The sequence below is a fragment of the Mustela lutreola genome, chromosome 16 (assembly GCF_030435805.1).
Source record: "Mustela lutreola isolate mMusLut2 chromosome 16, mMusLut2.pri, whole genome shotgun sequence".
Taxonomy (NCBI): Eukaryota; Metazoa; Chordata; class Mammalia; order Carnivora; family Mustelidae; genus Mustela; species Mustela lutreola.
In genome coordinates, this window is record NC_081305.1 from 47,609,357 (window position 1) to 47,632,465 (window position 23,109).

At 46.3% G+C, this 23,109-nt stretch overlaps 1 protein-coding gene across 5 annotated transcripts in view; it reads left to right on the forward strand.

Annotated features, from left to right (window-relative positions):
- LOC131818129 (zinc finger protein 850-like) overlaps positions 1–6,150 on the forward strand; it is a 37,337-nt gene extending 31,187 nt beyond the window's left edge. For 2 of the 5 annotated variants that reach the window (XM_059152244.1, XM_059152245.1), the window contains one exon: positions 3,728–6,150. In XM_059152244.1, the coding sequence (XP_059008227.1) occupies positions 3,728–5,637 (1,910 nt within the window). In that variant the 3' untranslated portion in view covers positions 5,638–6,150. Of the gene's footprint in view, positions 1–160; positions 1,151–1,489; positions 2,510–3,727 lie in introns of those variants that run through there. The other 3 variants (XM_059152247.1, XM_059152246.1, XM_059152248.1) reach the window with 3 other exon arrangements.
- Positions 6,151–23,109: the final 16,959 nt, after the last annotated feature.

The following is a 23,109-nucleotide window of genomic DNA, read 5'->3' on the forward strand; positions in this document are numbered from 1 at the left end:
TGCCCTGGACTGTATCCTGCGGACTCCCCTTTTCCATTCTCCAGGGGAGGGTTTGTGCTTCTCTGGTGTGGACTGTTCACTGGGTGCTTCCCTAGCTTTCTGGGCAGTTGCTTTTGTTGCTGGCCCTGAGTTGTTGGTGTGCCCTTCTGTCTGCCCGCAGCCCCAGTACCCGCTGTGCTGAGCCCTGATCGGCTAAGATCGCAGGTCAGTGGTCCTGCATTGAGGCTGATGGAATGCACCTTGCTTGCTCTCTCCCTGGCTTGGTCTCTGTGTTCAGATCGGTGCCATTTCTGTGGCCTGGGTTTTGAACCCTTCCTTGGGGTGACATTTCCATTGCCTGCCTGTGCCTGAAATTGGAGGCATGGGCATGTTTACTGCTTATGTGTACCATGGGTTACTTCTCAAGACTGCCCTGTATGGTTCTTTTTGTGGTGTTAAATCGCTTTTTTACCTGCCACCCTCCATTCATCCTTGTGAGATATGATTGACAAATAAAATTGTATTATTGAAATTATATTACATAATGATTTGATATACATTATGAATTTTTAATTATTTATTTATTAGAGAGAGAGTGTGTGTTATGTGTGTGAGGGAGAGCCAGGGGGAGGGGCAGACTGAGAGAAACTCGTGGTGACTATGCTGAGCAGGGATCCTGAGGCAGGCCTTGATCTCTAGACCCAGACATCGAGGTGCCCTTACATTATGAAATTACTAACAAAATGAACCTGATCAGTCCAGGATCGCTTGACACAATTACATTTTCTGTTGTTGGTGGTTCTGAAGCTTAATATCTACCCGAATAGCAAATTTCAAGTGTTCCATAGAATATTGGCAACTGTAGTCAATGTGCTGTATGATAGAGCCTCAGAAGTTATCTTGTGAATGTTAGTTGTATCCTTACCAACATCTCCCCATTTCCCTCAGTCTTTAGCTTGTGGCATTCTCCTTTCTGTTTCTTTGAGTTTGACTTTTTTCTTTTCTTAATAAATATCCACATAGGGGCACCTGGGTGGCTCAGTGGGCTAAAGCCTCTGCCTTCAGCTCAGGTCATGAATCCGGGGTCGTGGGGTTGAGCCCCGGCATCGGGCTCTCTGCTTGGTGGGAAGCCTGCATCCTCCTCTCTCTCTCTCTCTCTGCCTACTCTGCCTACTTGTGATCTCTGTCTGTCAAATAAATAAATAAATAATCTTAAAAAAAATATATATATATATATATCCACATAAGTGGGTTTGTACCCTGTATCCACATACAGGGTTTGTGTTTTGCTGTGTGGCTTATTTGACTTAGAGTGTTTTTTTTGTTTGTTTGTTTGTTTGTTTTTCGGATTCATCTGTTTGTGGCAAGTGGCAGGGTTGCCTGCAGTTTTATGGCTGACTATTCCTGCACATGGGTGTACTAAATGTTTTTTTGTCATGTTATTTATTTCTCTATCTAGAAACAATTTATTTTTTTATTCTTTTTTTTTTTTTTTTTTTTTTTTTTAAAGATATACTCCATGCCCGCTATGGGGCTTGAACTCACCACCTGAGATCAAGAGTTGTGTACTCTATGGACTGAGCTGGGCGGTTGCCCCCGATTTGTCAGTATAAACACTGGCACACAGTAATGTTTCCATATGTTGGCTTTGTGAATAGTACTGCAGTGGATGTTCCTGTTCGGGTAGGTTGTGGAGATACGGATTCTGTGTCCTTAGAATACATACCTAGAAATGGCAGTGGTCGACTGTGTGGTAGTTGTATTTTCAATTTTTGTTGGGTGTCCCTAATATTTTCCATACAGACTTCCCTGTATACATTCCCAGCAACGGTATTCCAGTATTCCTTTTTCTGCACATCCTGACCAGGGTGTTACCTCTTGTCTTTTTTGGTAATAGCCATTGTAAGAGGTAGGAGGTGATATCTTGTGGTTTTGGTTTTCGTTTCCCTGATGATTGGTGATTGTGAGCACGTGTAAGTCACATGTACATCCTTTTCACTCTCTGGTGTGTTTCATTGGCTCTGGTGCACCTGAAAAGTTGCACTTTTCAATTTGGTGTAGTGGTATTTGTGAGTGCTTGCTTTCGTTGTGTGTGCTTCAGATGTCCCACTCAAAAAAGCATTGTCAGGAATAAGGTTACAGAGGCTTTTCCCTATGTTTTTTTCCTAGGAATTTTAGGGTTTGAGATCCTATGTGTAGGTCCTTAATCAATTTGAAGTTCATTTCCTTGAGTGCTGCAAGCAGGAGACCCAGGATCCTTGTGTTTTCATTTGGACAGTCAGATACCACAGCAGTATGAAAGAGGTTATTCTTCCCCAGGGTTGATTCTTGGCCTCATTGTCAAAGATTAGTCATCTGTAGACGTGTTGCTTTACTTCTGGGCTCTTCATTCCGTTCCACTGGTCTGTTTGGATGCCCGTGCCCTAGTGTTGTGAAAACACTGGCTTTGTAGTATAGTTTGAAACCACAAGTGTGCTGCCTTCAGCTTGATCCTCTTTCTCAAATTGCTTTGGCTTCAGACATGGGTTAACTCGCTTTCTCAAATTGCTTTGGCTTCAGACATGGGTTAACTCGCTTCCAGTGTCCCCTGTGGAGCAGGAAGCTGGAGGCTGTGTGATCAGGGGCCGCAGTCGCACCCACCCTGCGCCGGATGGAGCCAGCCCAGGCCTAATTTCTCACACGTCGCACATGTCTGTGCTAACACAGTCTCCAGCCGTCTTTCTGTGTGCTTGTGCCCCCTTTGATGGTCTGCTGTGTTCTAGTCAGTGTTAATGGGCTCTTGGGCACTTCAGGCTAAGGCCACTCATAGACAGCTGTCGAACTGATTTTTTGTTGGGGTGAGGGATGATTTCTGCTTTGCCACCTTCCTGCTGCCAACAGTCGCATAGGATGTTTTTCTTTGTTGTGTCCTGAGTAGCTCTAGGACAGTGCTGGCGGTCCCCTTGGCCCGTTTTCGTACAGTATTGGTATGCTTCTGGTACCCTTTGGTTGCTCAGGAAGGCTTCCAGGGAAGAGTCCGTTGTGTGTCATACATAGCATGGACGTGCTCCACGCATGAGCAGGTGGGCTCATAGGGAACCTGGTTCTGGTGGATGGCAGCTGGGAAAAGTGTGATACCAGCACCGTGTTCAGATCATACTGAGTTTCTTCAATTTCTTCAACCTGACTGCGGTGTCTACGCAGATGGCCACACCCCATTTCTGTCTTTCCTTCCTTACTATTGACAGTTTGTGGACTTCTGAATTCTACCCTTTGGTACTTCCATGATGTCCAGTATAGGGGTAATTAATGCTTCTCGGGCCTCCACATGGCACCCGTATCTCTCACTGCTATTTCCATGTGGTTCAGCATTCACCCCTGAAAGTTTTACCATGACATATTCACATGTCCTCAACTGTCCTTGACCACAAGTAAATTTCTTGGGGTGGGATATTCCTGTAGCCTCTACTCAGCCAAATCTCAGCAGCAGAAATGGACCTACACAAACCGTTGGGCAAAGAATAAGCTGTAGGCTCTGGCTGTCTTCCTTGTGTCATACCCTAGTTTTCTGTCCTTCTAGTGTGCTCTCCACAGTACTCTGACTGGTTGTGCCCAGTCGTGCACAGCTACCTGTCTTTCAAATGAATTCTGTCTCCTTTGTCTGGAAAAGCATGGTGTACATCCTGCTTAGGTGAGTCGGGTGCATGTGTGATGGGCTCACCCCACGCTACAGCCAGCACGTGTTTCACCAACGTTTCTCTGCTTTCAGGTTGCTGCTGTGGAGCAGAGGATGAGGAGGCCCCCTTTGCACAGAGCGCTTCCGTAGGCGTTTCACGGACCTGGACGCCCAGGGCTGCTCTGTCTTCCCAGAAGACCCACCCCTGTGAGATGTGCGGTCCCGTCTTGAGAGACATTTTCCACTTGGCTGAGCTCCAGGGGAAAGAAAACAGCCAGAAACGGTTGAGGTGTGGGGCCTGCGGGAAACGATTTTCTTTCAGTGTGAAGTTGGAGCAGCAGCAGCAGCAGGAGCAGCCCGCGGGAACAAAACCATTCAGAAGCCGTGTGGACAGGGCCTCTGCTGTCAAGAGCTGGGGATCCGGTAGTTCAGGAAAGCCCTTTACCTGTGGAGAGGTTGAGAAGGACTTGCTGTCTGTCTCGGGGCATCTGGGACAAGAGGCCACTCATACTGGGGAGAAACCACACATGATCCCCCAGTGCAGGGCAACGTTACAACGTGGAAGCAGTCGTGGTGCTTGGGGAGGATGCGAGAATGCCTTTGGTCCCAAACACACAGATACACGCAACCAGGGTGTCCACCTTGGAGGACAGTGCTTTGTGTGCAGTGAATGTGGGAAAACTTTCAGGTACAAGTCCTTATTTGCCATACACCAGAGATACCATACTGGAGCACGACATCATGAGTTTGATCCATGTGGAAAATCCCTTGGGCAACGACCAACCCTGAATGAACATGGGAAGACTCAGGGTGGATCCAGGCAGTACACGTGCAGCAAATGTGGGAAATCTTTTGGTGGTAAATCTGTCCCCCATAATGTCCAGAAGTTGCCCAGTGGAGGGAAAAATTATGTTTGTAGCGGGTGTTTGAAATCTGTCAGTGGTAGCTCAGTGTCGATTACTCATAGGGTTCAGTCTGGAGATAGGTTTTATAAGTGTCATGTCTGTACAAAATCTTTTCCGTCTATGTCTGCCCTCTGTTATCATCAGAGATCTCACACAGGGAAAAGACAGTATGAGTGCAGTGATTGTGGGAAATCTGTTACCAGTACTTCATCTCTCCGTTCTCACCAGAGAACGCACACTGGAGAAAGGCCTTATAAATGCAATGAATGTGGGAAATGTTTTGTTCATATTACTTCCCTCCGTTATCACCACAGAGTTCACAGTGGAGAAAGGCCTTACGAGTGTAGCAAATGTGGCAAATCTTTTATGAGTCGCAGTGGCCTCCATCATCACCGTAATGTTCACACTGGAGAAAAGCCCTATATGTGCCATCGATGTGGCAAATCTTTTACAAGTAATTCACTTCTCTCTTGTCACCAGTGGGTTCACACTGGAGAAAAGCCTTATATGTGCCATGAATGTGGCAAATCTTTTACAAGTAAATTTCAAGTCTCTTCTCACCAGTGGGTTCACACTGGAGAAAAGCCTTATAAGTGCAGTGAATGTGGGAAATCCTTTGCTAGGAATTCTGCCCTTGGTCGTCATCAGAGAGTTCACACTGGAGAAAGGCCTTATGAATGCACTGAATGTGGGAAATACTTTCGTCGAAAAAGTTCTGTCCATTATCACATCAAGCTTCATCCTGGTGAACAGACTTATAAGTGTTATTTATGTGGGAAATCTTTTACTGCTAAATGTTCCTTCCGTTTTCACCAGAAAACTCATGCTGGACAGAAACCTTATCAGTGTATTGAATGTGGGAAATGTTGTACTACTCTTTTTGGCTTTCGTAATCACTGCAGACGTCACACTGGAGAAAGACCTTATGAGTGCCGTGAATGTGGGAAATCATTTACCTCTAATCCTGCTCTCTATTATCACCAGAAAACTCACACTGGGGAAAGGCGTTACAAGTGTAGCGAATGTGGCAAATGTTTTATGAGTTTCAGTGCCCTCCATCGTCACCAGAGAACTCACTCTGGAGAAAAGCCTTACTAGTGCCATGAATGTGGGAAATCCTTTGCTGCAAATTCTTAGATCCGTACTCACCAGATGCTTCATACTGGACAGAGACCTTATAAGTGCAGTGAATGGGAAATCTTTCATCACTAGTAAACAGCTCCAGTATCACCAGAGAGTTCACAGTGGAGAGAGACCTTATAAATGCCCTGACTGCAGCAAATCCTTTGTCCAAAAAAGTACCCTCAGTAAACACAAAATGCATCACACAGGTAAACGGCCTTATGAGTGTAATGAATGTGGGAAATCCTTTTTTACTAGATCTGCCCTCCATTCCCACCTGACACTTCACAACTGGAGAAAAGCCTTATGAGTGCAATGAATGTGGGAAAATCATTCCGTACTGTTTTTTCCCTCCATTCTCACAACAGAGTTCACACTGGAGACAGGCCTTATATGTGTAATGAATGTGGGAAATCATTTGCTGATAATTCTACCCTCCACCATCACCAGAGACTTCACACTGGAGAAAGGCCTTATCAGTGCAATGAATGTGGGAAATCTTTTATTACAAGTACTGCCCTCCATTGTCACAAGCTAGTTCACTCAAGAGAAACGCCTTAGAGTGCCATGAATGTGGGAAATCTCCATGAGTCATAACGCTTTGAGACATCATTACAGCCTTTGCACTGCAGGAAGAATCTAAAACAGCAAAGGTGGTATACTTCTTGTGTAGTGGCGTTTAGGCTGGAGGACAACCTCTGAGGTAGACAACTACCTGAATTAACCATAGTTCCCCTGAATGTCCCCAGTGCAGTGACTTCCCATAAGAACCAGCCATTTTCAGAAAAATTTGGAACCTGCATAGTGCTTTCGGATGTGTGTGAAGTCACTGCAAGATGGAAGTCACTGGCAGTGTCTGTGGCAGTGTCTGGTGGCTGGCAGTTCTCAGTAGTGTCGTCACCACCCCACCATGGTTAATGATGCCGAGCTGTCCACTTTCCAGCCTACTCATCCTTATTCTAGGTACCTGAAACCACTTGTTCCGTTCCCAGTTAGGGCATGGATGTTACCAGTGTTGATCCACAGTGGGAGTTGTGAGTTCTAGGTGGTGACTCGCACAGGAAGGCTAATACCCACGGGGGTATTGCTGGTCTCCTGATGCTTTGATGACTATTTGCAGCTTCCAGGTCACCACACAGGAATTATGTGCCCCGTGTTTCTCTGATGGATGTATCAGTAAGTGCCATGTTTGTTTAATTACCTTTGATCTTAGACATTGTGTGCACTCGAAGGGGTGGTTTGAAAGCAGCATCGGGCTCTCCCACATGAAGGAATGAGCAGATCGCATTCCATCCCATACTTGCTGTGTCTCTGAGAGGAACATTGCAAATGTATCAGTAATATTGACGTGCATTACATATGTACATGCTCCAGCCTGTGTGTTAATTTGCGTTATAACCCAAGACCTTTGTGATGAGCTGAATTGTATACCCAAATCCGTATTTTGCAGTATGACCCCCAATACCTCACAAGGTGAGGATAGTTAGAGCATCTTCAAAAACATCATGAGGTTGAAGTGGGTTATTAGGATGGAGTCATGCGGTATGGCTGGTGCCGTGAGAAGAGGAGATGAGGAATCTGGCACCCAGGGATGACCATGGGTGGACACGGAATCCCCATCTGCAAGCCAAGGAGAGAGGCCTCAGAAGAAACTAACCCAGCTGACATCTTATGTTCAATTTCGAGACTCCAGATTGGGGTGAAATAAATTTCTCTTGTCTGGTCACCCAGAGTGTGGTGGTGTGTTACATCAGTTCTAGCTAGTAGGGTCTCCTCGGATCCACATCTGGGTTTTGTGGTCTGGGTGCCAGGAAGCTGTGTGTGCTCAGAGGTCACCGTGAAGAGGGAGCACTTGAGACCTTCTCCAGTGCTTGTGGAAACAAGAATATTTTTGCTTGTCCACAGCTGATAGCCCAGGCACTGTTGAGTGGAATCTCTACCCACATCCTTCACAGGAGCCTTGTGACCGGCTGTGCAGTTTCCACTTGGAACCCCCACAGGGGCAGGGAGACTGTAATTGGTAATCTAGATGAATGGGCAGTTAGGTACCTCAGAGAACACCTCAGGCCCCTGATGGGGTGTATGTCTTCCAAAAGGGTATCCCCAGATGATGTGCCTGGCTGGCCGGGATCAGTGTTCATAAATTCTTCACGTTCAGACCCATAGCCTGTGTAAGAGATAGTGGTAAAATAACCCATGAATTCTGATTTGCCCTCTGGTGCTTACATGTCAAGGTGCAGGAGGAAAAAAGATAAAGACAAGGCACAATTTATCCTCCAGGGATGTAGCTTTTGTGACCTCTCCCAGCTAGCATACTTGTTGGAATCCTAAAGGGCAAGCAGACACTTGTTCTGAACCACCCTCCTCTCAGGTAGTCTCCCAGATACTCCCAGCCTTTAAGGAACACAGATCTTACTGGAGGAAGTGGTGCAGAGTCCTTTTCTTGCCTAATATCTCCCAAAGTCCTTGAATAAACCATTTGTCCCCTAGGTCGACTTCCCAGGTTTTTTTTTTTTTTTTTTTGTTTTTTTTTTTTTTAAGATTTTATTTGTCGGAGAGGAAGGGGAAACACAAGCAGGGGGAGTGAGAGAGAGAAGCAGGCCTCCTGCTGAGCAGGGAGCCTGATGCAGGGCTCCATCCCAGGACTTGGGATCATGACCTGAGCTGAAGGCAGTTAATGACCGAGCCACCCAGGGGCCCTGAATGTATGTCCCTTTCAACAGTACTGTTTTCTTCTGGATGTATACCACTCTTGGTGTCTTCATCTGTTTGGAGCATCTGGGATATTTCTAGTATTTACTCTTTGCAAAGTAGTCACTCTGTATTTTCTTTATAATTCCGTATGTGGATAGAGGTTTCATTTCATTTGTGGTAAAACTGGAAGGGCTGACGGGAGCCTGGGTGGCTCAGTAGGTTGATCCTCTGCCTTTGGCTCAGGTCATGATCTCAGGGTCCTTGGGATTGAGACCACATTGGGCTCTCTGCTTCCCCCTCCCTGCCTGCTGCTCTCCCTACTTGTGATCTATCTCTCTCCAAGAAATAGAATCTTTAAAAAGGAAAAAAAAAAAAAAAAAAAAACAACTTAAAACTAGAAAAAACCTCAAAGCACTGTGGTTAGTCACAGATAGGTGACTGAACATTGTCCTGAAAGGTCAAAATGGAGTCTGATGTGTTCACTGTTGCATCCTCATCAGCTATGTATGAGACTTCCAGAATTTTTTCCTGACACTCCTTGAGAGGGTTACTGTACAAGACCAGTCTTTTGTTTTGTTTTGTTTTGTTTTAAGGATTTAACTTATTTATTTCAGAGAGAGAGAGTGAGAGGGAGCACAAGCAGGGGGAGTGGGAGAGGAAGAATCAGGCTTCCCACACAGCAGGGAGCCAATGCCCCGCTCCATCCCAGGACCCTAGGATCATGACCTGTGCCAAAGGCTGACATTTACTGACTGAGCCACCCAGGCATCCCTGTCAGCCCCCTTCTTTTTTTAATATTTTATTTATTTATTTGATAGAGATCACAAGTAGGCAGAGAGGCAGAGAAAGGGGGGAAGCAGGCTCCCCGTTGAGCACAGAGCCTGATGCAGGGCTTGATCCGAGGACCCCGGAATCAACCTGAGCCAAAGGCAGAGGCTTTCACCCATTGAGCCACCCAGGCGCCCTATTGTCAGCACTTTTAATATGTGTGCATTGCTATATTGTAATTGCATTTCCTGGGGATTTCTGCCTTTTAGCCTCGTTTCATATGTTTCTTTACCACATGTGTGTTTTCTTTGGTACAATTTCTGTTTTCGTCAGTGCTGTTTTTCTTTTCCTATGATTTATGACTACTTCCTTTTCCTTTACAAATACGACATGCATAACAATGAAGATATACGTTGGAATTTTCCACATTTGCATACGGTGAGAAATTTCTCCATGGATTCTGTCATCCTGGAAGGCTATTTCCTCATTTTTCCCCTCAGATCCTTTGTGTCCTGCCCAAGGTCATGGCCCCAAACACCTTACCACATTTAAGTCCAGGGTGCATTCCTACTGTTACGGGAAGCCTGTGCAAAGTCTAGGCATTCAGAAATAGAAAAATGCATCCCTGCTTTGTGCTGCTTGCCGATTTCCAAAGTATAAATTATGCCACTCTGGGAGCAGGATGTGCCCAGAGAAGGTGCTGAAGGACGAAGTGGGTGTTTGGGGGAAAACTAACCTTTGGCATATGCAGGCAGGAGACTTCACAACACTGGGCAGACAGCAGCTGTGCGGGCTGGGAGCTGGCTGAAGGTCTGAACGTCTGCAGCAGCCTCACAGGCAGGAGACGTTAACCCTGAAGGGTCAGAGGGGAGGCACGTCTCTGAACACCCTGACTGGTGACTGAAGACCCAGCTGGTCTCACCTTGGAGCGACAAGCTTGTGTCCACCCTCTCAGTTCAGAGTCGCTTCCTCCGATCCCACCCAGTACACTGGAAGGTTTTCCTGCGCAGGTGATTCCCCCCAAGTGATTTATTTCCTTCTCTCTTGGTAGGAGTCAACTCCTCATAAAACAGCTGACTGGGGGAGACTGAAGGGACAGTAGGGCCACCTCTGGCAGCTGCCTGGCCTAAAGGGACTGGGAGCCAGGTTAAGCGAGACCTTACCCAGAGGACTGGGATCAGTGCTGGCCTTCCTCTGTGCCGGAAGGACAGGAACAGGGTTTCTACCTGAAGGAAGAGCGTCCCCAGGTCAGGCGAGTTCATGTGGGAATGCAGGGGGTCGAGGATGCTGGGTGGGAGGGCATGTGTGGTGCGGGGACAGGGGAGCACCTGCAGGAGGGTGACACAGCTGGAGATGGTTCAGGAAGGACCCTCTGCGCTGAGTCCCTTTCTTCCTCTGGAGCTGATGTTCCTACTTTTGGATCCCGAAGGTAATGCCCCGCCCAGAGCTCCGGTGGTTGTGTCCAGGTATGAGACATAGCACGGTCCAGAGTTGAGTCTGCAATTCCTCCCATGTGGACCAGCATGTCTGCTGGCGCCTTCTGGTACCGATGAGGTGTAGAAGTCTGGACTAATCCCTTGCAGATTAAATTGTCCACGATTATCTTTAGGGGAAAAAAACCTCAACAAATTATGGGCGGTCAACAAATGGGACTTTGTTATACTGATGGTGGGTGGGGGGGGGGTGCAAAAGAATCTAGCCTGGGGGTCCCAAGCAGAGTAGGTTTGGCCACTCCCTGCAGAGAAAGCAGAGGCGGTAAAGCAGAAAGGCATCTCAGCAAGCCCAGCACAGAGAAGACAATAGCCAAACCGCTCAAAGATTGTCTCCAAGGTGCCGAGATCGCTTCCATGTTTAGAGAAGGAGAACGGGAGGCTAAGGTGGGTGGGTACATGCGGGTAGTCAGTGAAGGTCAAGTAGATCAAAGTCCTGGAGTCAGTCAAGGGTGGGGACTTGCTGGCTCAGGGCAATCCTTAGAGTGAGGCGTGGTGGTTTTGACTCCCATTTGGGGCTGCCTTGCCAGCAGGGTCTTCCGTCTGAGTCAAGAGACAAGCTGGAAAGAAGCGTAAGACTTGAAAGTCTGAGATCAAAACCGGGGCAGCCGAAGTCCTCTCTTTGTCCTAAGGAAAGCAGTGTGTATGGGTGAAGCCACCTTGGGCCCTCCAGCCAACCTAGTAACCCTGAAGGTTTAACAAGCGCCCTATGCTTCCATGATGGACTAACCTCTCTCTGTTCATCTACAGGTCATGCTCTCTCTCCTGGAAAGAGCTGAGCATTGTGCATGCCACAAAGCAGAATAGAGCCTTCTGGGCGACCCGTAGACACTAAGGAAGGAGACCCCTTGTACAGCCGCCCAGCACTGTGGTAATGTGTGTAGCTGCAGCATGGAGTGTGCGTGTAGTGCAGAAACGTTTCAGACCTCTGTCCTCCCTTTTCTGGTTAACTGCCCGAAGCTTTTTATTTTTTATTTTTTAAAGGTTTTTATGTATCTGACAGAGAGAGAGTACAAGTAGGCAGAGCGATAGGCAGAGGGAGAGGGCAAGGGACTACCCACTGAGTAAGGAGCCTGGCCATGGCACTGGATACCAAGACCCTGGCATCATGACCTGAACTGAAGGCAGCTGCTTAACCCCGTGAGCCACCCAGGCGTCCCTGCCCTAAGCTTTAAAAACCCAAGTGTGAGTGAGGCAGAAAGGTTGGAGTTGGCCTCTGCAACAGGAGTCCACCTTCTTCCCAGCCTAGTGATGAAAACTCATATTCCTTTCCCATGAACATTTTCTGTGCTCATCAAAGAGTCGTAATCCCCCATAGGAGAAAAACAGACATTTTAGACATTAACTTTTTCAGGAGAGAGAGAAATGTGTGCTGGAACATTTCACAGCCTAGGTCATGAAATCCTGTAGTTGTAGAGGAGATTCTCGTGAATCACAAGAATACTAGGTGCCCCATCCACAGGATCCAGAGGAAGGAGATGGAATGTTTTCATGTGTTCCCTTGTGACATGGAAACTGGTTAATGCAAAAAGGGGGTAATTTTGGAGCTCCTCTCCAAAAGTCTGAGTCCATAGGTCTCAGTCGTGGGCAGAAAATCACCATTTCTAATGAGTTGAGGTGATGCTGATGGGGAGGTCAGTGCAGTGACGACACAGTGGAAGGAGGTTTCCAGGGAAGATGACACTGTCTCACTCCAGGCCCTGGTAGAGGGCAGCTGTGGTGGTACAGATTGGGGAGCGGCAGAGTGAAGGGTGCTAGTGCACAGCTGCTGAGTGCCTCTGCAGTGAGCCAAGCAGGCTGAAGCCTTAAAGGACTAGAATTCCAGGGACCCGACTGCTGAAGGCTCCACAGGAAGCCACCTAGAGCCACCTGCCCCTTTTGCTTCCAACTCCAAATCCAGAAGGAGCCCATTAGACTCAGGTGGCTCCCTGCCCTAGCCACTACTTGAGCAAATTGAAACCAAACCGGGACCAAATTCTTATAAAAGCCTCCAGGGAAAGAAGTGGAAATGGAAGCTAAGGACAGGCCACCTCAAGCAGGAAGTAGGCTGTCTGAATTGGGCAGTTCCCTACGTTATAGCCAATCACCTACCATCCTTGCCTGGATTCCTTCAATTGGTCTAGAACAGCGTTTCCCCTAGTTTTGTTTGGTGCTGCCTGAATGGATTTGCTGTTTGCTAAATAAGCTCTTGCGGTAAAAATTATTTTGGTGTTATTGTGAGGGCCTATTTAGCCACAGCGATTCCATTTGCTCATTAAACAATGACTTTGTTGTTTATACAGTGAAACTTAAACTGTCCCTGCTCCCCCTTCTCCAGGGGACTTACTTTAAACAAGTCCCAGAAACCAGTCCCAGGTAACAAAACCCAAATAGAAGGGTGTGTCAGGCTGAGTGGAGGTGTTCAATCAGTGGGGGCACAGTGATTCTTGATGTTTGGCGCGAAATAAAGCTTTGCTCGACCTTCACTTTGTATCAGTCTCACTCCTTTTACCATGGACCCAACACCATAAAGGTGATTTTATTAAAGCACGGGGAAAAGAGGGGTGCCTGGGTGGCTCAGTGGGTTAAGCCCCTGATTTCAGCTCATGTCATGATCTCAGAGTCCTGGGATTGAGCCCTGCATCAGGTGCTCTGCTCAGCGGGGAGCCTGCTCCCCCCCCCTCTGCCACCTGCCTCTCTGCCTACTTGTAATCTTTCTGTCAAATAAATAAATAAAATCTTTAAAAAAATAAATAAAGCACGGGGAAGGGACAGGTGGGGAGAAAGAGCTGCCATTTGGAAATATTAATGCCGCTCAGTTTATCCTTTAACAGAACTAACAAAGACCCACTGACTTATCTCTGCTAAGTTGTGTTCTTAGGGCAAGGGATTCATTTGTGCTCATGTAATACTACATCCAGTCCCCCTTCTCACGAAATGCTCTCTCCTTATTCAGAGGGAAGAGAAGAGAAGCTGAGGGCAAAGCAGAAGCTGACACAGCCACTATGGGATATATGTGACATTCCTCAGGCATCCCGGTTGTCCTAGAAGAATGAAGACCAACATGACTCATCTTTGCTTAGTGGTGTTTTTATCTACAAGGGCTTCCTTCATGCGCAGTATAAGAATACATCCAGTCCTGGGGCACCTGGGTTGCTCAGTGGGTTAAGCCGCTGCCTTCGGCTCAGGTCATGATCTCAGGGTCCTGGGATCAAGTCCCACATTGGGCTCTCTGCTCAGCAGGGAGCCTGCTTCCCTCTCTGTCTCTCTGCCTGCCTCTCTGCCTACTTGTGATCTATCTCTGTCAAATGAATAAATAAAATCTTAAAAAAAAAAAAAAAAAGAATACATCCAGTCCCCTCTTCTCACAAAGGCCCATCACGTTATTCCCATCAAACCTGCCAGATTCTAAGATAGATTTCATATTTCTGCTTTTTGTTTCCTTTCCTTGAACATAATAAAACCACAGGAAGATAGGAGTGCTTGTCTTGTGCCTGCATTTTTCTTCATACACCTACAAAATTTCTGAAAACCAAGTATGAGCTTGATGACGTTCTAGAATCTAGGTGAGGTTCGGTGGGCTGAGGTCCAGAGCCGATGACCAAGAAAGAACTCTTAAGACCTCTTTGGTGCAAATTGGTGGTTTATTAAAGCAAGGGGACAGGACCCATGGGGCAGGACAAGCTGCTGCCCAGAGTTGTCAGGGATGACAGGTTATATACCCTGCGGTTGGGGGAAGGTGAGGGAAAGGGAGGTTTCAATGGAGTTTTCATATGCTAAAGAGGGCCTACAAGGTGCCAAGATATCTGAGGCCTACTGTAGGCCTTGCCCTTGGGGCTTGATCAATGTTGTCTTTAGGCCAGCCATTAACATCAAGATAGGTGGGAGATTATTGGTGCGATGTCACAATCTTGCTATCAATCGTCTTTGTTAGTGAGATTTAGGTTTAGAAGAGATTTAACTATATTTACATTCCCTTATACCTCAGCCTCCTTCAGTTTTGTTTATGGTGGGAAAGGTGACATTGAGGTTTGAGGAACTCAATTATTTGCCTCTGGAAATTTGTGCTATTGATAAGGTCAGGGGTGCCTGAGGAATGCTACACATAATACTGAAAGGAGAGCAGATGGGAGAGGGGGTGCAAGTTGCCAGCTTTTGCTTTGTCTTCAGCCAGCCTTCTGCTCCCTCATCATTCCCCCCTGAAAAATTTTGACCCTTAAATCTTTAAGGTAGTTGAAGGTGGAAGGTCTCATCTTCTGTAACTTCTTCCTGCTGAATAGGGGCGTAGAGCTGTGCCTACCTACTCGGGTCAACATTGATCAGTTGATGGGGCACCTGGGTGGCTCAGTGGGTTAAGCCACTGCCTTTGGCTCAGGTCATGATCTCAGGGTCCTGGGATCGAGCCCAGCATCGGGCTCTCTGCTCAGCAGGGAGCCTGCTTCCCTCTCTCTCTCTCTCTGCCTGCCTCTCTGCCTGCTTGTGATCTCTGTCTGTCAAATAAATAAATAAAAATCTTTTTAAAAAAATTGATCAGTTGAGGAACATATAGGGGAGTTAGGAAAGGTAGAGGCAGCTGAATCCAGAGCTGACAGTGAAGAAGTGTCTCTGTGTGTGGTCAGGATCATCTGTCGTGGTGAAGTCATTGCAGCAATGGAGACTCGGCACCAAGTAGAGAAGTGATGAAGTCCCAGAACCTAAGTCAGGTTCGATGGGGTGAGGAGGTTTGGAGCCGACGACTAAAGAAAGAATTCTTAAAGAAAGAATTCTTAAGACGTCGTTGGTGCAAAAGGTGATTTATTAGAGCACGGGGACAGGGCCTGTGGGCAGGCAGAGATGCGGCTGCCCCGGGTTGTTAGGAGTGGTTGGTTATATACACAGGAGTTGGGTAGGTGAGGACAAAGGGGTATTCAGAAGGGCTATTGGGGCAAAGAATACTATCAGGATATTGAAGGCTTAGTTACTATTAAGTAAAGACAATTGAGAGTCTCCTGGTGGAATGTTACATTCCTGCCATCAAACATCCTTGTTAATGAGATTTAGGTTTAGAAGAAATTTAACTTTATTTACTCTTCCTTCTACCTCCGCCTCCTTCGGTTTTTATGGAGGGGAGGGTGACATTAGGCTTGAGAAACTGAGTTCTGTGTCTTTGGAATTTGGGCTATTGATAAGGTAACTTCTTTGTTTGTAAATCTCAAGGACATTTGCAAACCAAGGGAGACTCCTGTCTTGTAGGATTGTGATCTTAGCAAGTTAACTATTTATCATTTTATGGCAGTCAGGGGTGCCTAAGGAATGCTACACCTATGGAGGGGAGCGGATGGAGGGGGGGGTGCAAGGCGCCAGCTCTTGCTTTGTCCTCAGCCAGCCTCCTGCTCCCTCATCAGAAGCACTGAACAAAGCAACATATTAAGATTAATAAGGCTATAAGAATGAGAAGCCTAAGAAAGATTTTTAATTGTTGGCCATAGTCCTCCTCCAAACCAGGAAGATAACCATTCACTGAGAGAGAGAGAGAGAAGGATCTTGTAGAGCCTTAATCTGGGTATTTGTATCTTTTATTAGTCCTGTGACATTTTGTGATAGTTTGGGTTGTACACACAACATTCTGTTTTGATAATTGCGCATGTGCCACCCTGTGCTCCTGTCAGGACATCTAAGGCCATCCTACTTTCTGGACTGTCTTGTGTATCTGTGAGACTTCAGTATTAAGTAGGGAGATGCTATTTAGTGAATCATTGAGTGCCTTTGTATGATATTTATTAAGGGCTTCTCATGCCACATTACATCTTCTAGTCCCACAGATGGAGCAAAAATGGATGCTAAGTGATCATACCATTTAAAAACAGATCGTGTCCATCTTTGCTTTAAATTGGGGAGATTAGCTGGAGTGGTGCTGGTCTTAGTAACGCACCCATGAATCCAGGCAAATCCTAAGGTACAGTGACCTATCCACCCTGGAGGAAGCCAGGGCCACAGGTTAGTTCCACATATCCAGCAGGTTCCGTTTGGAGCTGACCATCTAATGCCAGGTCGCCTTATCCAATCAGTAGCAAACCAGTCAGTAGCCTGGAGTACTATTATTTGGGAACACATTTCTAGTGATAGCTATCCTAGATGTCATGTGTTATTTGCCCAAGTACCATATGTATGATTTCTTTGTTCCCAGCAGAAAACTGCCTTTTGACTGAGCTGTCCGATAGTGGTGTGAACCACAAATATGTATCCCAGATTTGATATACACCATCCTCAGTATAGCGATAAGGAGGGTTTTGTAACTTAGGCCCATATTTGATTGGGGAGTTATGGCTTGACAGCAATCCCCTTTTCTTCCAAATAGCTCCATGGGCATGTAGTACCAGGAAGGCATATTTGGAGTCAGTGTTAATGTTTATTTTTAAGGCTTTGGCAATTGAAAAGTGCTAGTGAGCACTACAACATACCTAGCTTTTCTTATTCTTTCTATGAAAACTACGGTCATCAGTAAACCAACTGTCATTCGTATTTTTAACAGGGGCATCTTAAATCTGGCCAGATAGAGTAAGCAAGATCAATAACATCTTAACAGTTTTTGCTCTATAGAGAAAGAGGTACAGTGGTCAGGTTCAGGCATACAGGTAACTAGGTTTAAAGTTTGACAAGTTTTAAAGTATTATTTCTAGCATATCTGTAAGTATGGCCCAGTATTTAATAAGTCAGCCTCCATCATCCACTTGGTGGCCTTTGGCTTCTTCTTTTTTTTTTTTTTAAAGATTTTATTTATTTATTTGACAGAGAGGGATCACAAGTAGGCAGAGAGGCAGGCAGAGAGAGAGGAGGAAGCAGGCTCCCCACCGAGCAGAGAGCACGATGCAGGACTCGATCCCAGGACCCCGAGATCATGACCTGAGCCTAAGGCAGCAGCCCAACCCACTGAGCCCCCCAGGTGCCCCTGGTGGCCTTTGGCTTCTAAGACAAATCTGGACCTGATGTGAAGTCATTACAGTCAGGGACTGTCCCATAGTGAGCTTTAAGGCTCTTTTTATGAGGAGGGCTGTTCTATGCTTCACTAACGCATCTGTTCGCAATTTCACCTCAACAGAGGTGGCTTCTAGGATAAATTTGACTAAGGGATGAAACCATTAAGAAGCCCTTTGAGTGGTCCAGCCTTAACAATATCCTGATTACAGAGGATCACTGGCAAGTGGGAGAAAACTTGTCAAGAGGTAAGGGGAGTCCCCCATGCATCATCTGATCCACTCATAAAGAAAGTGGGATCATCTATTATCTCCACAAGTCCATAGTTAATCCTATGGAGTGCAGTATGTTGGCTTTTAGGCAGTTTCATTATCCCAGCCACACACAAGGTGTTAGTTAAGTTATACAATTGTAGGGGAATGAATCCCATTTTTCCAGTTGTTTTATCATGTGCCATGGGGTTCTGCTAATATCCCCACAAAATAGTAAGATCGACTAAAGAAGCTATTGTGCAACTTCTCTGAAGTTTACCTCAAATTGTTTAGCTTAGGTAAACAAACATTTAAAGACAATCAAATCTAGAATTTAACATCCATAAAGCTGTGTTATTCAAACATAATTTTTCTCTCTAAAATAACCCTCATTTCCAGAAATAGCCAAATCAGGACTAATTTATTTGAGAAACAAGTCCAGTTTTAACAAACTTGGCCTAATTATTTACATAAGCTCAGCAAGAACAGTGAGTGTGATCAAATAGATCTTTTAGAATCTGCTTTGCAGGAACTTCTTTTAAGGAATGTCTAGGTTGAACTTTCAGTAGCCTCTCTGGTCCAGAAGCCAAGCCATGTACTTGCCATCAGGCATGCCTGCAATACCTGTTGATTTGGGCCAATGCCTTTTCCTCTTCCTGAGGTTCCCAAAGTATACTGCCAGGAAGTGCCTTTTTTTTAAAGATTTTTATTTTATTTATTTATTTGACAGACAGAGATCACAAGTCGGTGAGAGGCAGGCAGAGAGAGAGGAGGAAGCAGAGCAGAGAGCCCGATGCAGGACTTGATTCCAGGACCCTGGGATCATGACCTGAGCTGAAGGCAGTGGCCCAATCCACTGAGCCACCCAGGCACCCCAGGAAGTGACATTCTTTACTCACCTGGTAAGGCTGCTGGGAACTCTGTAAGCAAGGTATCAGGCCAACAGTTCCAAGGGCTTTATGGCTTCAGGTTTCATAAAGTCAACCTTAGTTCCTTAAAACTATCTGGTCATATCTGAGTCTATGCATGTCTTTCTCAAATATGACATTCCAGTCAAAGCCTTGGTAAAATAACCCATGTTTCCAATGGTGTCCTGTTACAAGGAAAACCGATTCTTACTGAACTTATGCAAATGACTGATTGCCATGGAAGAAAGAATACTTACTGAGACCTTTTGGTTTCAGAGGGTTCAGATAGAAAGTTGAATGCTTTGATTTGTTTACAAATCAATACTTTTATATCTCTGTGAGTTACAGGTAACTTAAGAAAAAGTATCCCTAGTCTGGAAGAGCAAACATTAGAGAAAACCAGCGATGTTTAAAATAAGACAAAACTATGGTGTTTTAGTTCATTTAGTCCCATGTTACTAAATCTGGTGAATGCAGCTTTAGTTAGTTTTGTAAATTCTTACCCATCTCAGTTTTAGGATTTTCAAGTACATCAAATATCTGTATTTGTCCTGAAAGTCCTTTATATGAATCTGCTTTAAGATAAAACTCATTTTACAAAAGAATTAAAACAATTATAAATGACAAAAACTCAGAATGGATATGGTTAGAGTTGATGAGACAAGAATTTCCACTTTAGCTGGCAAGGAAATCAGGTTATTTCTGTGACACATAACATTGCCATAATTACAATATCAAGTGATGATCTATCAAAACATTAAAACTTTAGGAAATGCATAGAATCTCTAGAATAGTTATAGTATTTTCCCAAATGTAATCCAAGGTTTATCATTGGTTCAGTAGTACTTCGTGAGTAACTTCGCATACCAAGGAAAGGCCTGAGTTAAAGAGATTCACAACTTAAATCTTGTCAACATTTGCTAAAATCTTATAAAGTTTTAAAACACATGCCTAAATATAATTAGGGATGTTAAACACCTGATAAAACAAAACGTAGAAACTGAGTTTTCTGGGCAGGCAAAGAGAAACCCATTTATTTACATTTTCGTAACAGAAGATCAATTAATCTAAGAAAACTTTGTCCTTTTGAACAGAGACAATGTCAGTCTTATACCAATGTACCTTTAAAACCCATTCATTTCAATCTTAGTCCATCTTGACCACAGCTAAAATTCCTTTTCTGAAGATTTCCCTTCACAAACCTTCTACAACTTTCCTTTGCATTCAGGTTTTGTCCCAAGTCATTTCCTTCTAAATAACCATCTCATTTAGGACAAAATTACCTTCTCTTACCCTCAACAAAATGTATTCCCATCCCTTAAATCTTTCTTACATATCATCTACTTTTCCTACATACAGAGTTGTTTTCTCATATCCATCAGCCTTACAGGTAGCAAAATTTTGTACTTTTAGAAACACCTTAATCTTTAGTAGTGAAGACTAAGTTGTAAAGTTTTTTCCTGCGAGATAAACACAAAACCAGGCAAAGTGGGTGCAAGGCTAGATTTATTAAAAATGCTCTCCAGCAAAGTTTCAGGGCTCAGGAAAAGGGGAGCCAGGAAAGTTGCGCCGGGAGGAGGTGGGCACCCTCGGGTGAGGTTCTGCGACTCTGGAAAGCAGAGTGGTGGAAGTCGCGCCCAAGGCAGGGAGGAGGGGGCTTTTAAGGGGTTTCGGAGGAAGCTCAGGGGTCTTTTGGAAGTTTCCCTTATTTGGATATTTCGCCTGCTCGTCGAGGTCCCATTGGTCCACAGGAGCCCGGGGCAGGGGTCTCAGATTCCTGCTTGTCAGGGTCCCATTGGTCCATGGGAACCCTGAGCGGGAGGGTCTCAGATTCCTGCTTGGGCCTTTGTTCTCCTGTCCGAGCTTAGGTCTTGTGGCGGGAACTTTTGCCATCTTAAGTAGCCCTTTTCTGCCAGCCCAACATTCCGACCTTTTGCTTAATATAATGGTGTCAGGGGTGTCGACTTGGTTCTAGCTACTTCCTGCTGACAGGGGGCGTCGTCATAGGGGTAGTCGGAAGTGGGCAGGTGAGAGTAGGGCTGGAGGAGGAGTTGATTGACGGATACTCGGGCAAGTTCTTGTAGGCGACCCTGCAAGTACCGGAAAAGACAGGGAGCAATTGAGATTAGAAGGAGGATTATGCATACAGGTCCCGCCAGAGGGAGCAGCCAGGTTACCCAGTTGTAGGGGTCCAGGCCCCAGGAGGACAAGTCTTACTGCTGTGCTTGGATCCGATCCCTGAGTTCTTTGATCCTAACTATACCTGATTGGTTAACAAAGTAACAACATTCTTCATTTAAGAATAGGCAGGTCCCCCCTTTTTCAGCGGTCAGAAGGTCTAAGGCCTGTCGGTTCTGTAGAGCTAAGGCTGCCAGGCTGGTGACTTGCGTCTGTATAGGACTATGAGGGAGTCAGCAACCCGTTCCATGTCATCATTCAGGGCTTGGGAGAGTTTGTCATGAAAGTCTATGGAAGTCCCTATCCCCGCTGTTCCAGTTGCCACCCCTGTGGCTATTCCTGCCCCTGTAATTAATGGGAAGAAGGCAGCCCTTCCTCCTCCATGGTGTTGGGGTAATAGGATGGATAGCAGCTGAGATTCAGAGTAGATGGTGGTAGAAGAAGATAGTAGAATGAATATACACCCCAGGGAGTCATTAGTGGTCAGGCAGCGACAGGTTCCCTGAGGGCACGAGAGAAATATTCCCGAGGGAGTACAGTACAGGGGGGAGGAGTTAGTGATATGGCAGCTGCGGTGGTAAGGGGGGAGAACACATTAATAATAGGTATGTTTTCCCCAATGGGGCCCATATGAACCGTACTATTTGTGGCCCTGAAGTTGGGGAGTGGCCAGTCAATAGGGAGGGGTATCCCTACGATGTAGAGTGATGTAAGGTAGATAGGATAAAAGAGGTGGGGAAATGGCCGGAAGGCTATGATTTATAAGAAAGGGCCGGCTGAATAGTAATTCGAATGGCCTTAAGCCCGAAGGCCCGCGGGGTGTAGCCAGGAGTCTGGTGAGAGCCATGGGCAGAAGTGTGGGCCAGGAAAGATGGGTCTCTAGGGTAAGTTTGGTGAATTGGGATTTGAGCAGCCCGTTGGCCTTTTCTACCTTACCAGATGACTGTGGGTGGTATGGGATGTGAAGTTTCCAGGTTATGTTGAGGCCCTCAGCTACCTGTTGGGTGCCTGTCGGAGATGAAGGTGGGTCCGTTGTCCGACTGGAGGGTCCGGGGCAATCCGAACCTCGGGATGATGCGCTCGATGAGTATTGTAGCCACGACATCCGCTGTTTCCCGAGCCATGGGGTATGCCTTGATCCAGCCTGTGAATGTATCAACCAAGGTTAATAGGTGGTGAAAGGTTTTATGGTGAGGCATCTGAGTGAAGTCCAGTTGCCAGTCTTCCCCCGGCTGATGACCTCGGAGCTGATGGTTAGGCCCTGGTCTGCGGATTCCTCCTTGTGAATTCACGGAGGAACAGGTTTTGCAAGCCTTGTGGACAACTTTGATTACCTTAGATAAGGAAGGATGATAGAACAATGGCTGAAGAAATTAGTGGAGCGCCTATGGGCCACTATGGAGGGATCGGTGGATGTCAGTAATCAAGGTGTGCGCCAGATTGCCTGGCAGGGCAATCCTGTCCTGGATGTAGATCCACCCCTTATCTGGCAAGGGTATAGGCACTAAAGTTGCAGGGTTTAAGCGGGGGTAGGTAGAGAGAGAGATGCGGGTTTTCTAGGAATAGCAGATGGAATAGCTGGAGACGAGGAGGAGTCAGATGGGCCAGGGATCGGTGGCTAAGGTCTGTGAGTCGGCGGGAGAGTAGACCGTGATGGGCTGCCCTAAGGTCATGTTGAGGGCCTTAGAGGGGGTGACTTGATATCCCTTGGCCCCCAGAAAGTTAAGTAGGGTGGAGGTGTCGTCTTGGGAGACCGAGAGGGAGGGGCTACAGAGGAGGAGGTCATCCACATATTGTAGTAGAGTACTGGCCTTAAGGACGTACTGCTGTAAGTCTGTAGTCAAGGCCTGGCCGAAAATGTGAGTGCTGTCCCTGAAACCCTGGGGTAGAACAGTCCAAGTTAGTTGTCCGGAAGCGTGCGTGTCGGGATCCTCCCAGGTGAAGGCAAAAAGAAAATAGGAATCAGGGTGCAAGGGGACGGTGAAAAAGGCGTCCTTTAGGTCCAGTACAGTCAAGTGAGAGGTGTTTGAGGGAACGTGAGATAGTAGGGTTAGGAACGACTGGGTGGAGGGGGACCACGGCCTCGTTGATAAGCCTAAGGTCTTGTACCAGTCGATAAGCCCCTGAGGGCCTGCATACTGGGAGGATGGGGTGTTACAGGGGGAAATGATGGGGATCAGCAGTCCTTGACGTTAAAGCCGTTCTATGATAGGTTTCAGGCCCCGG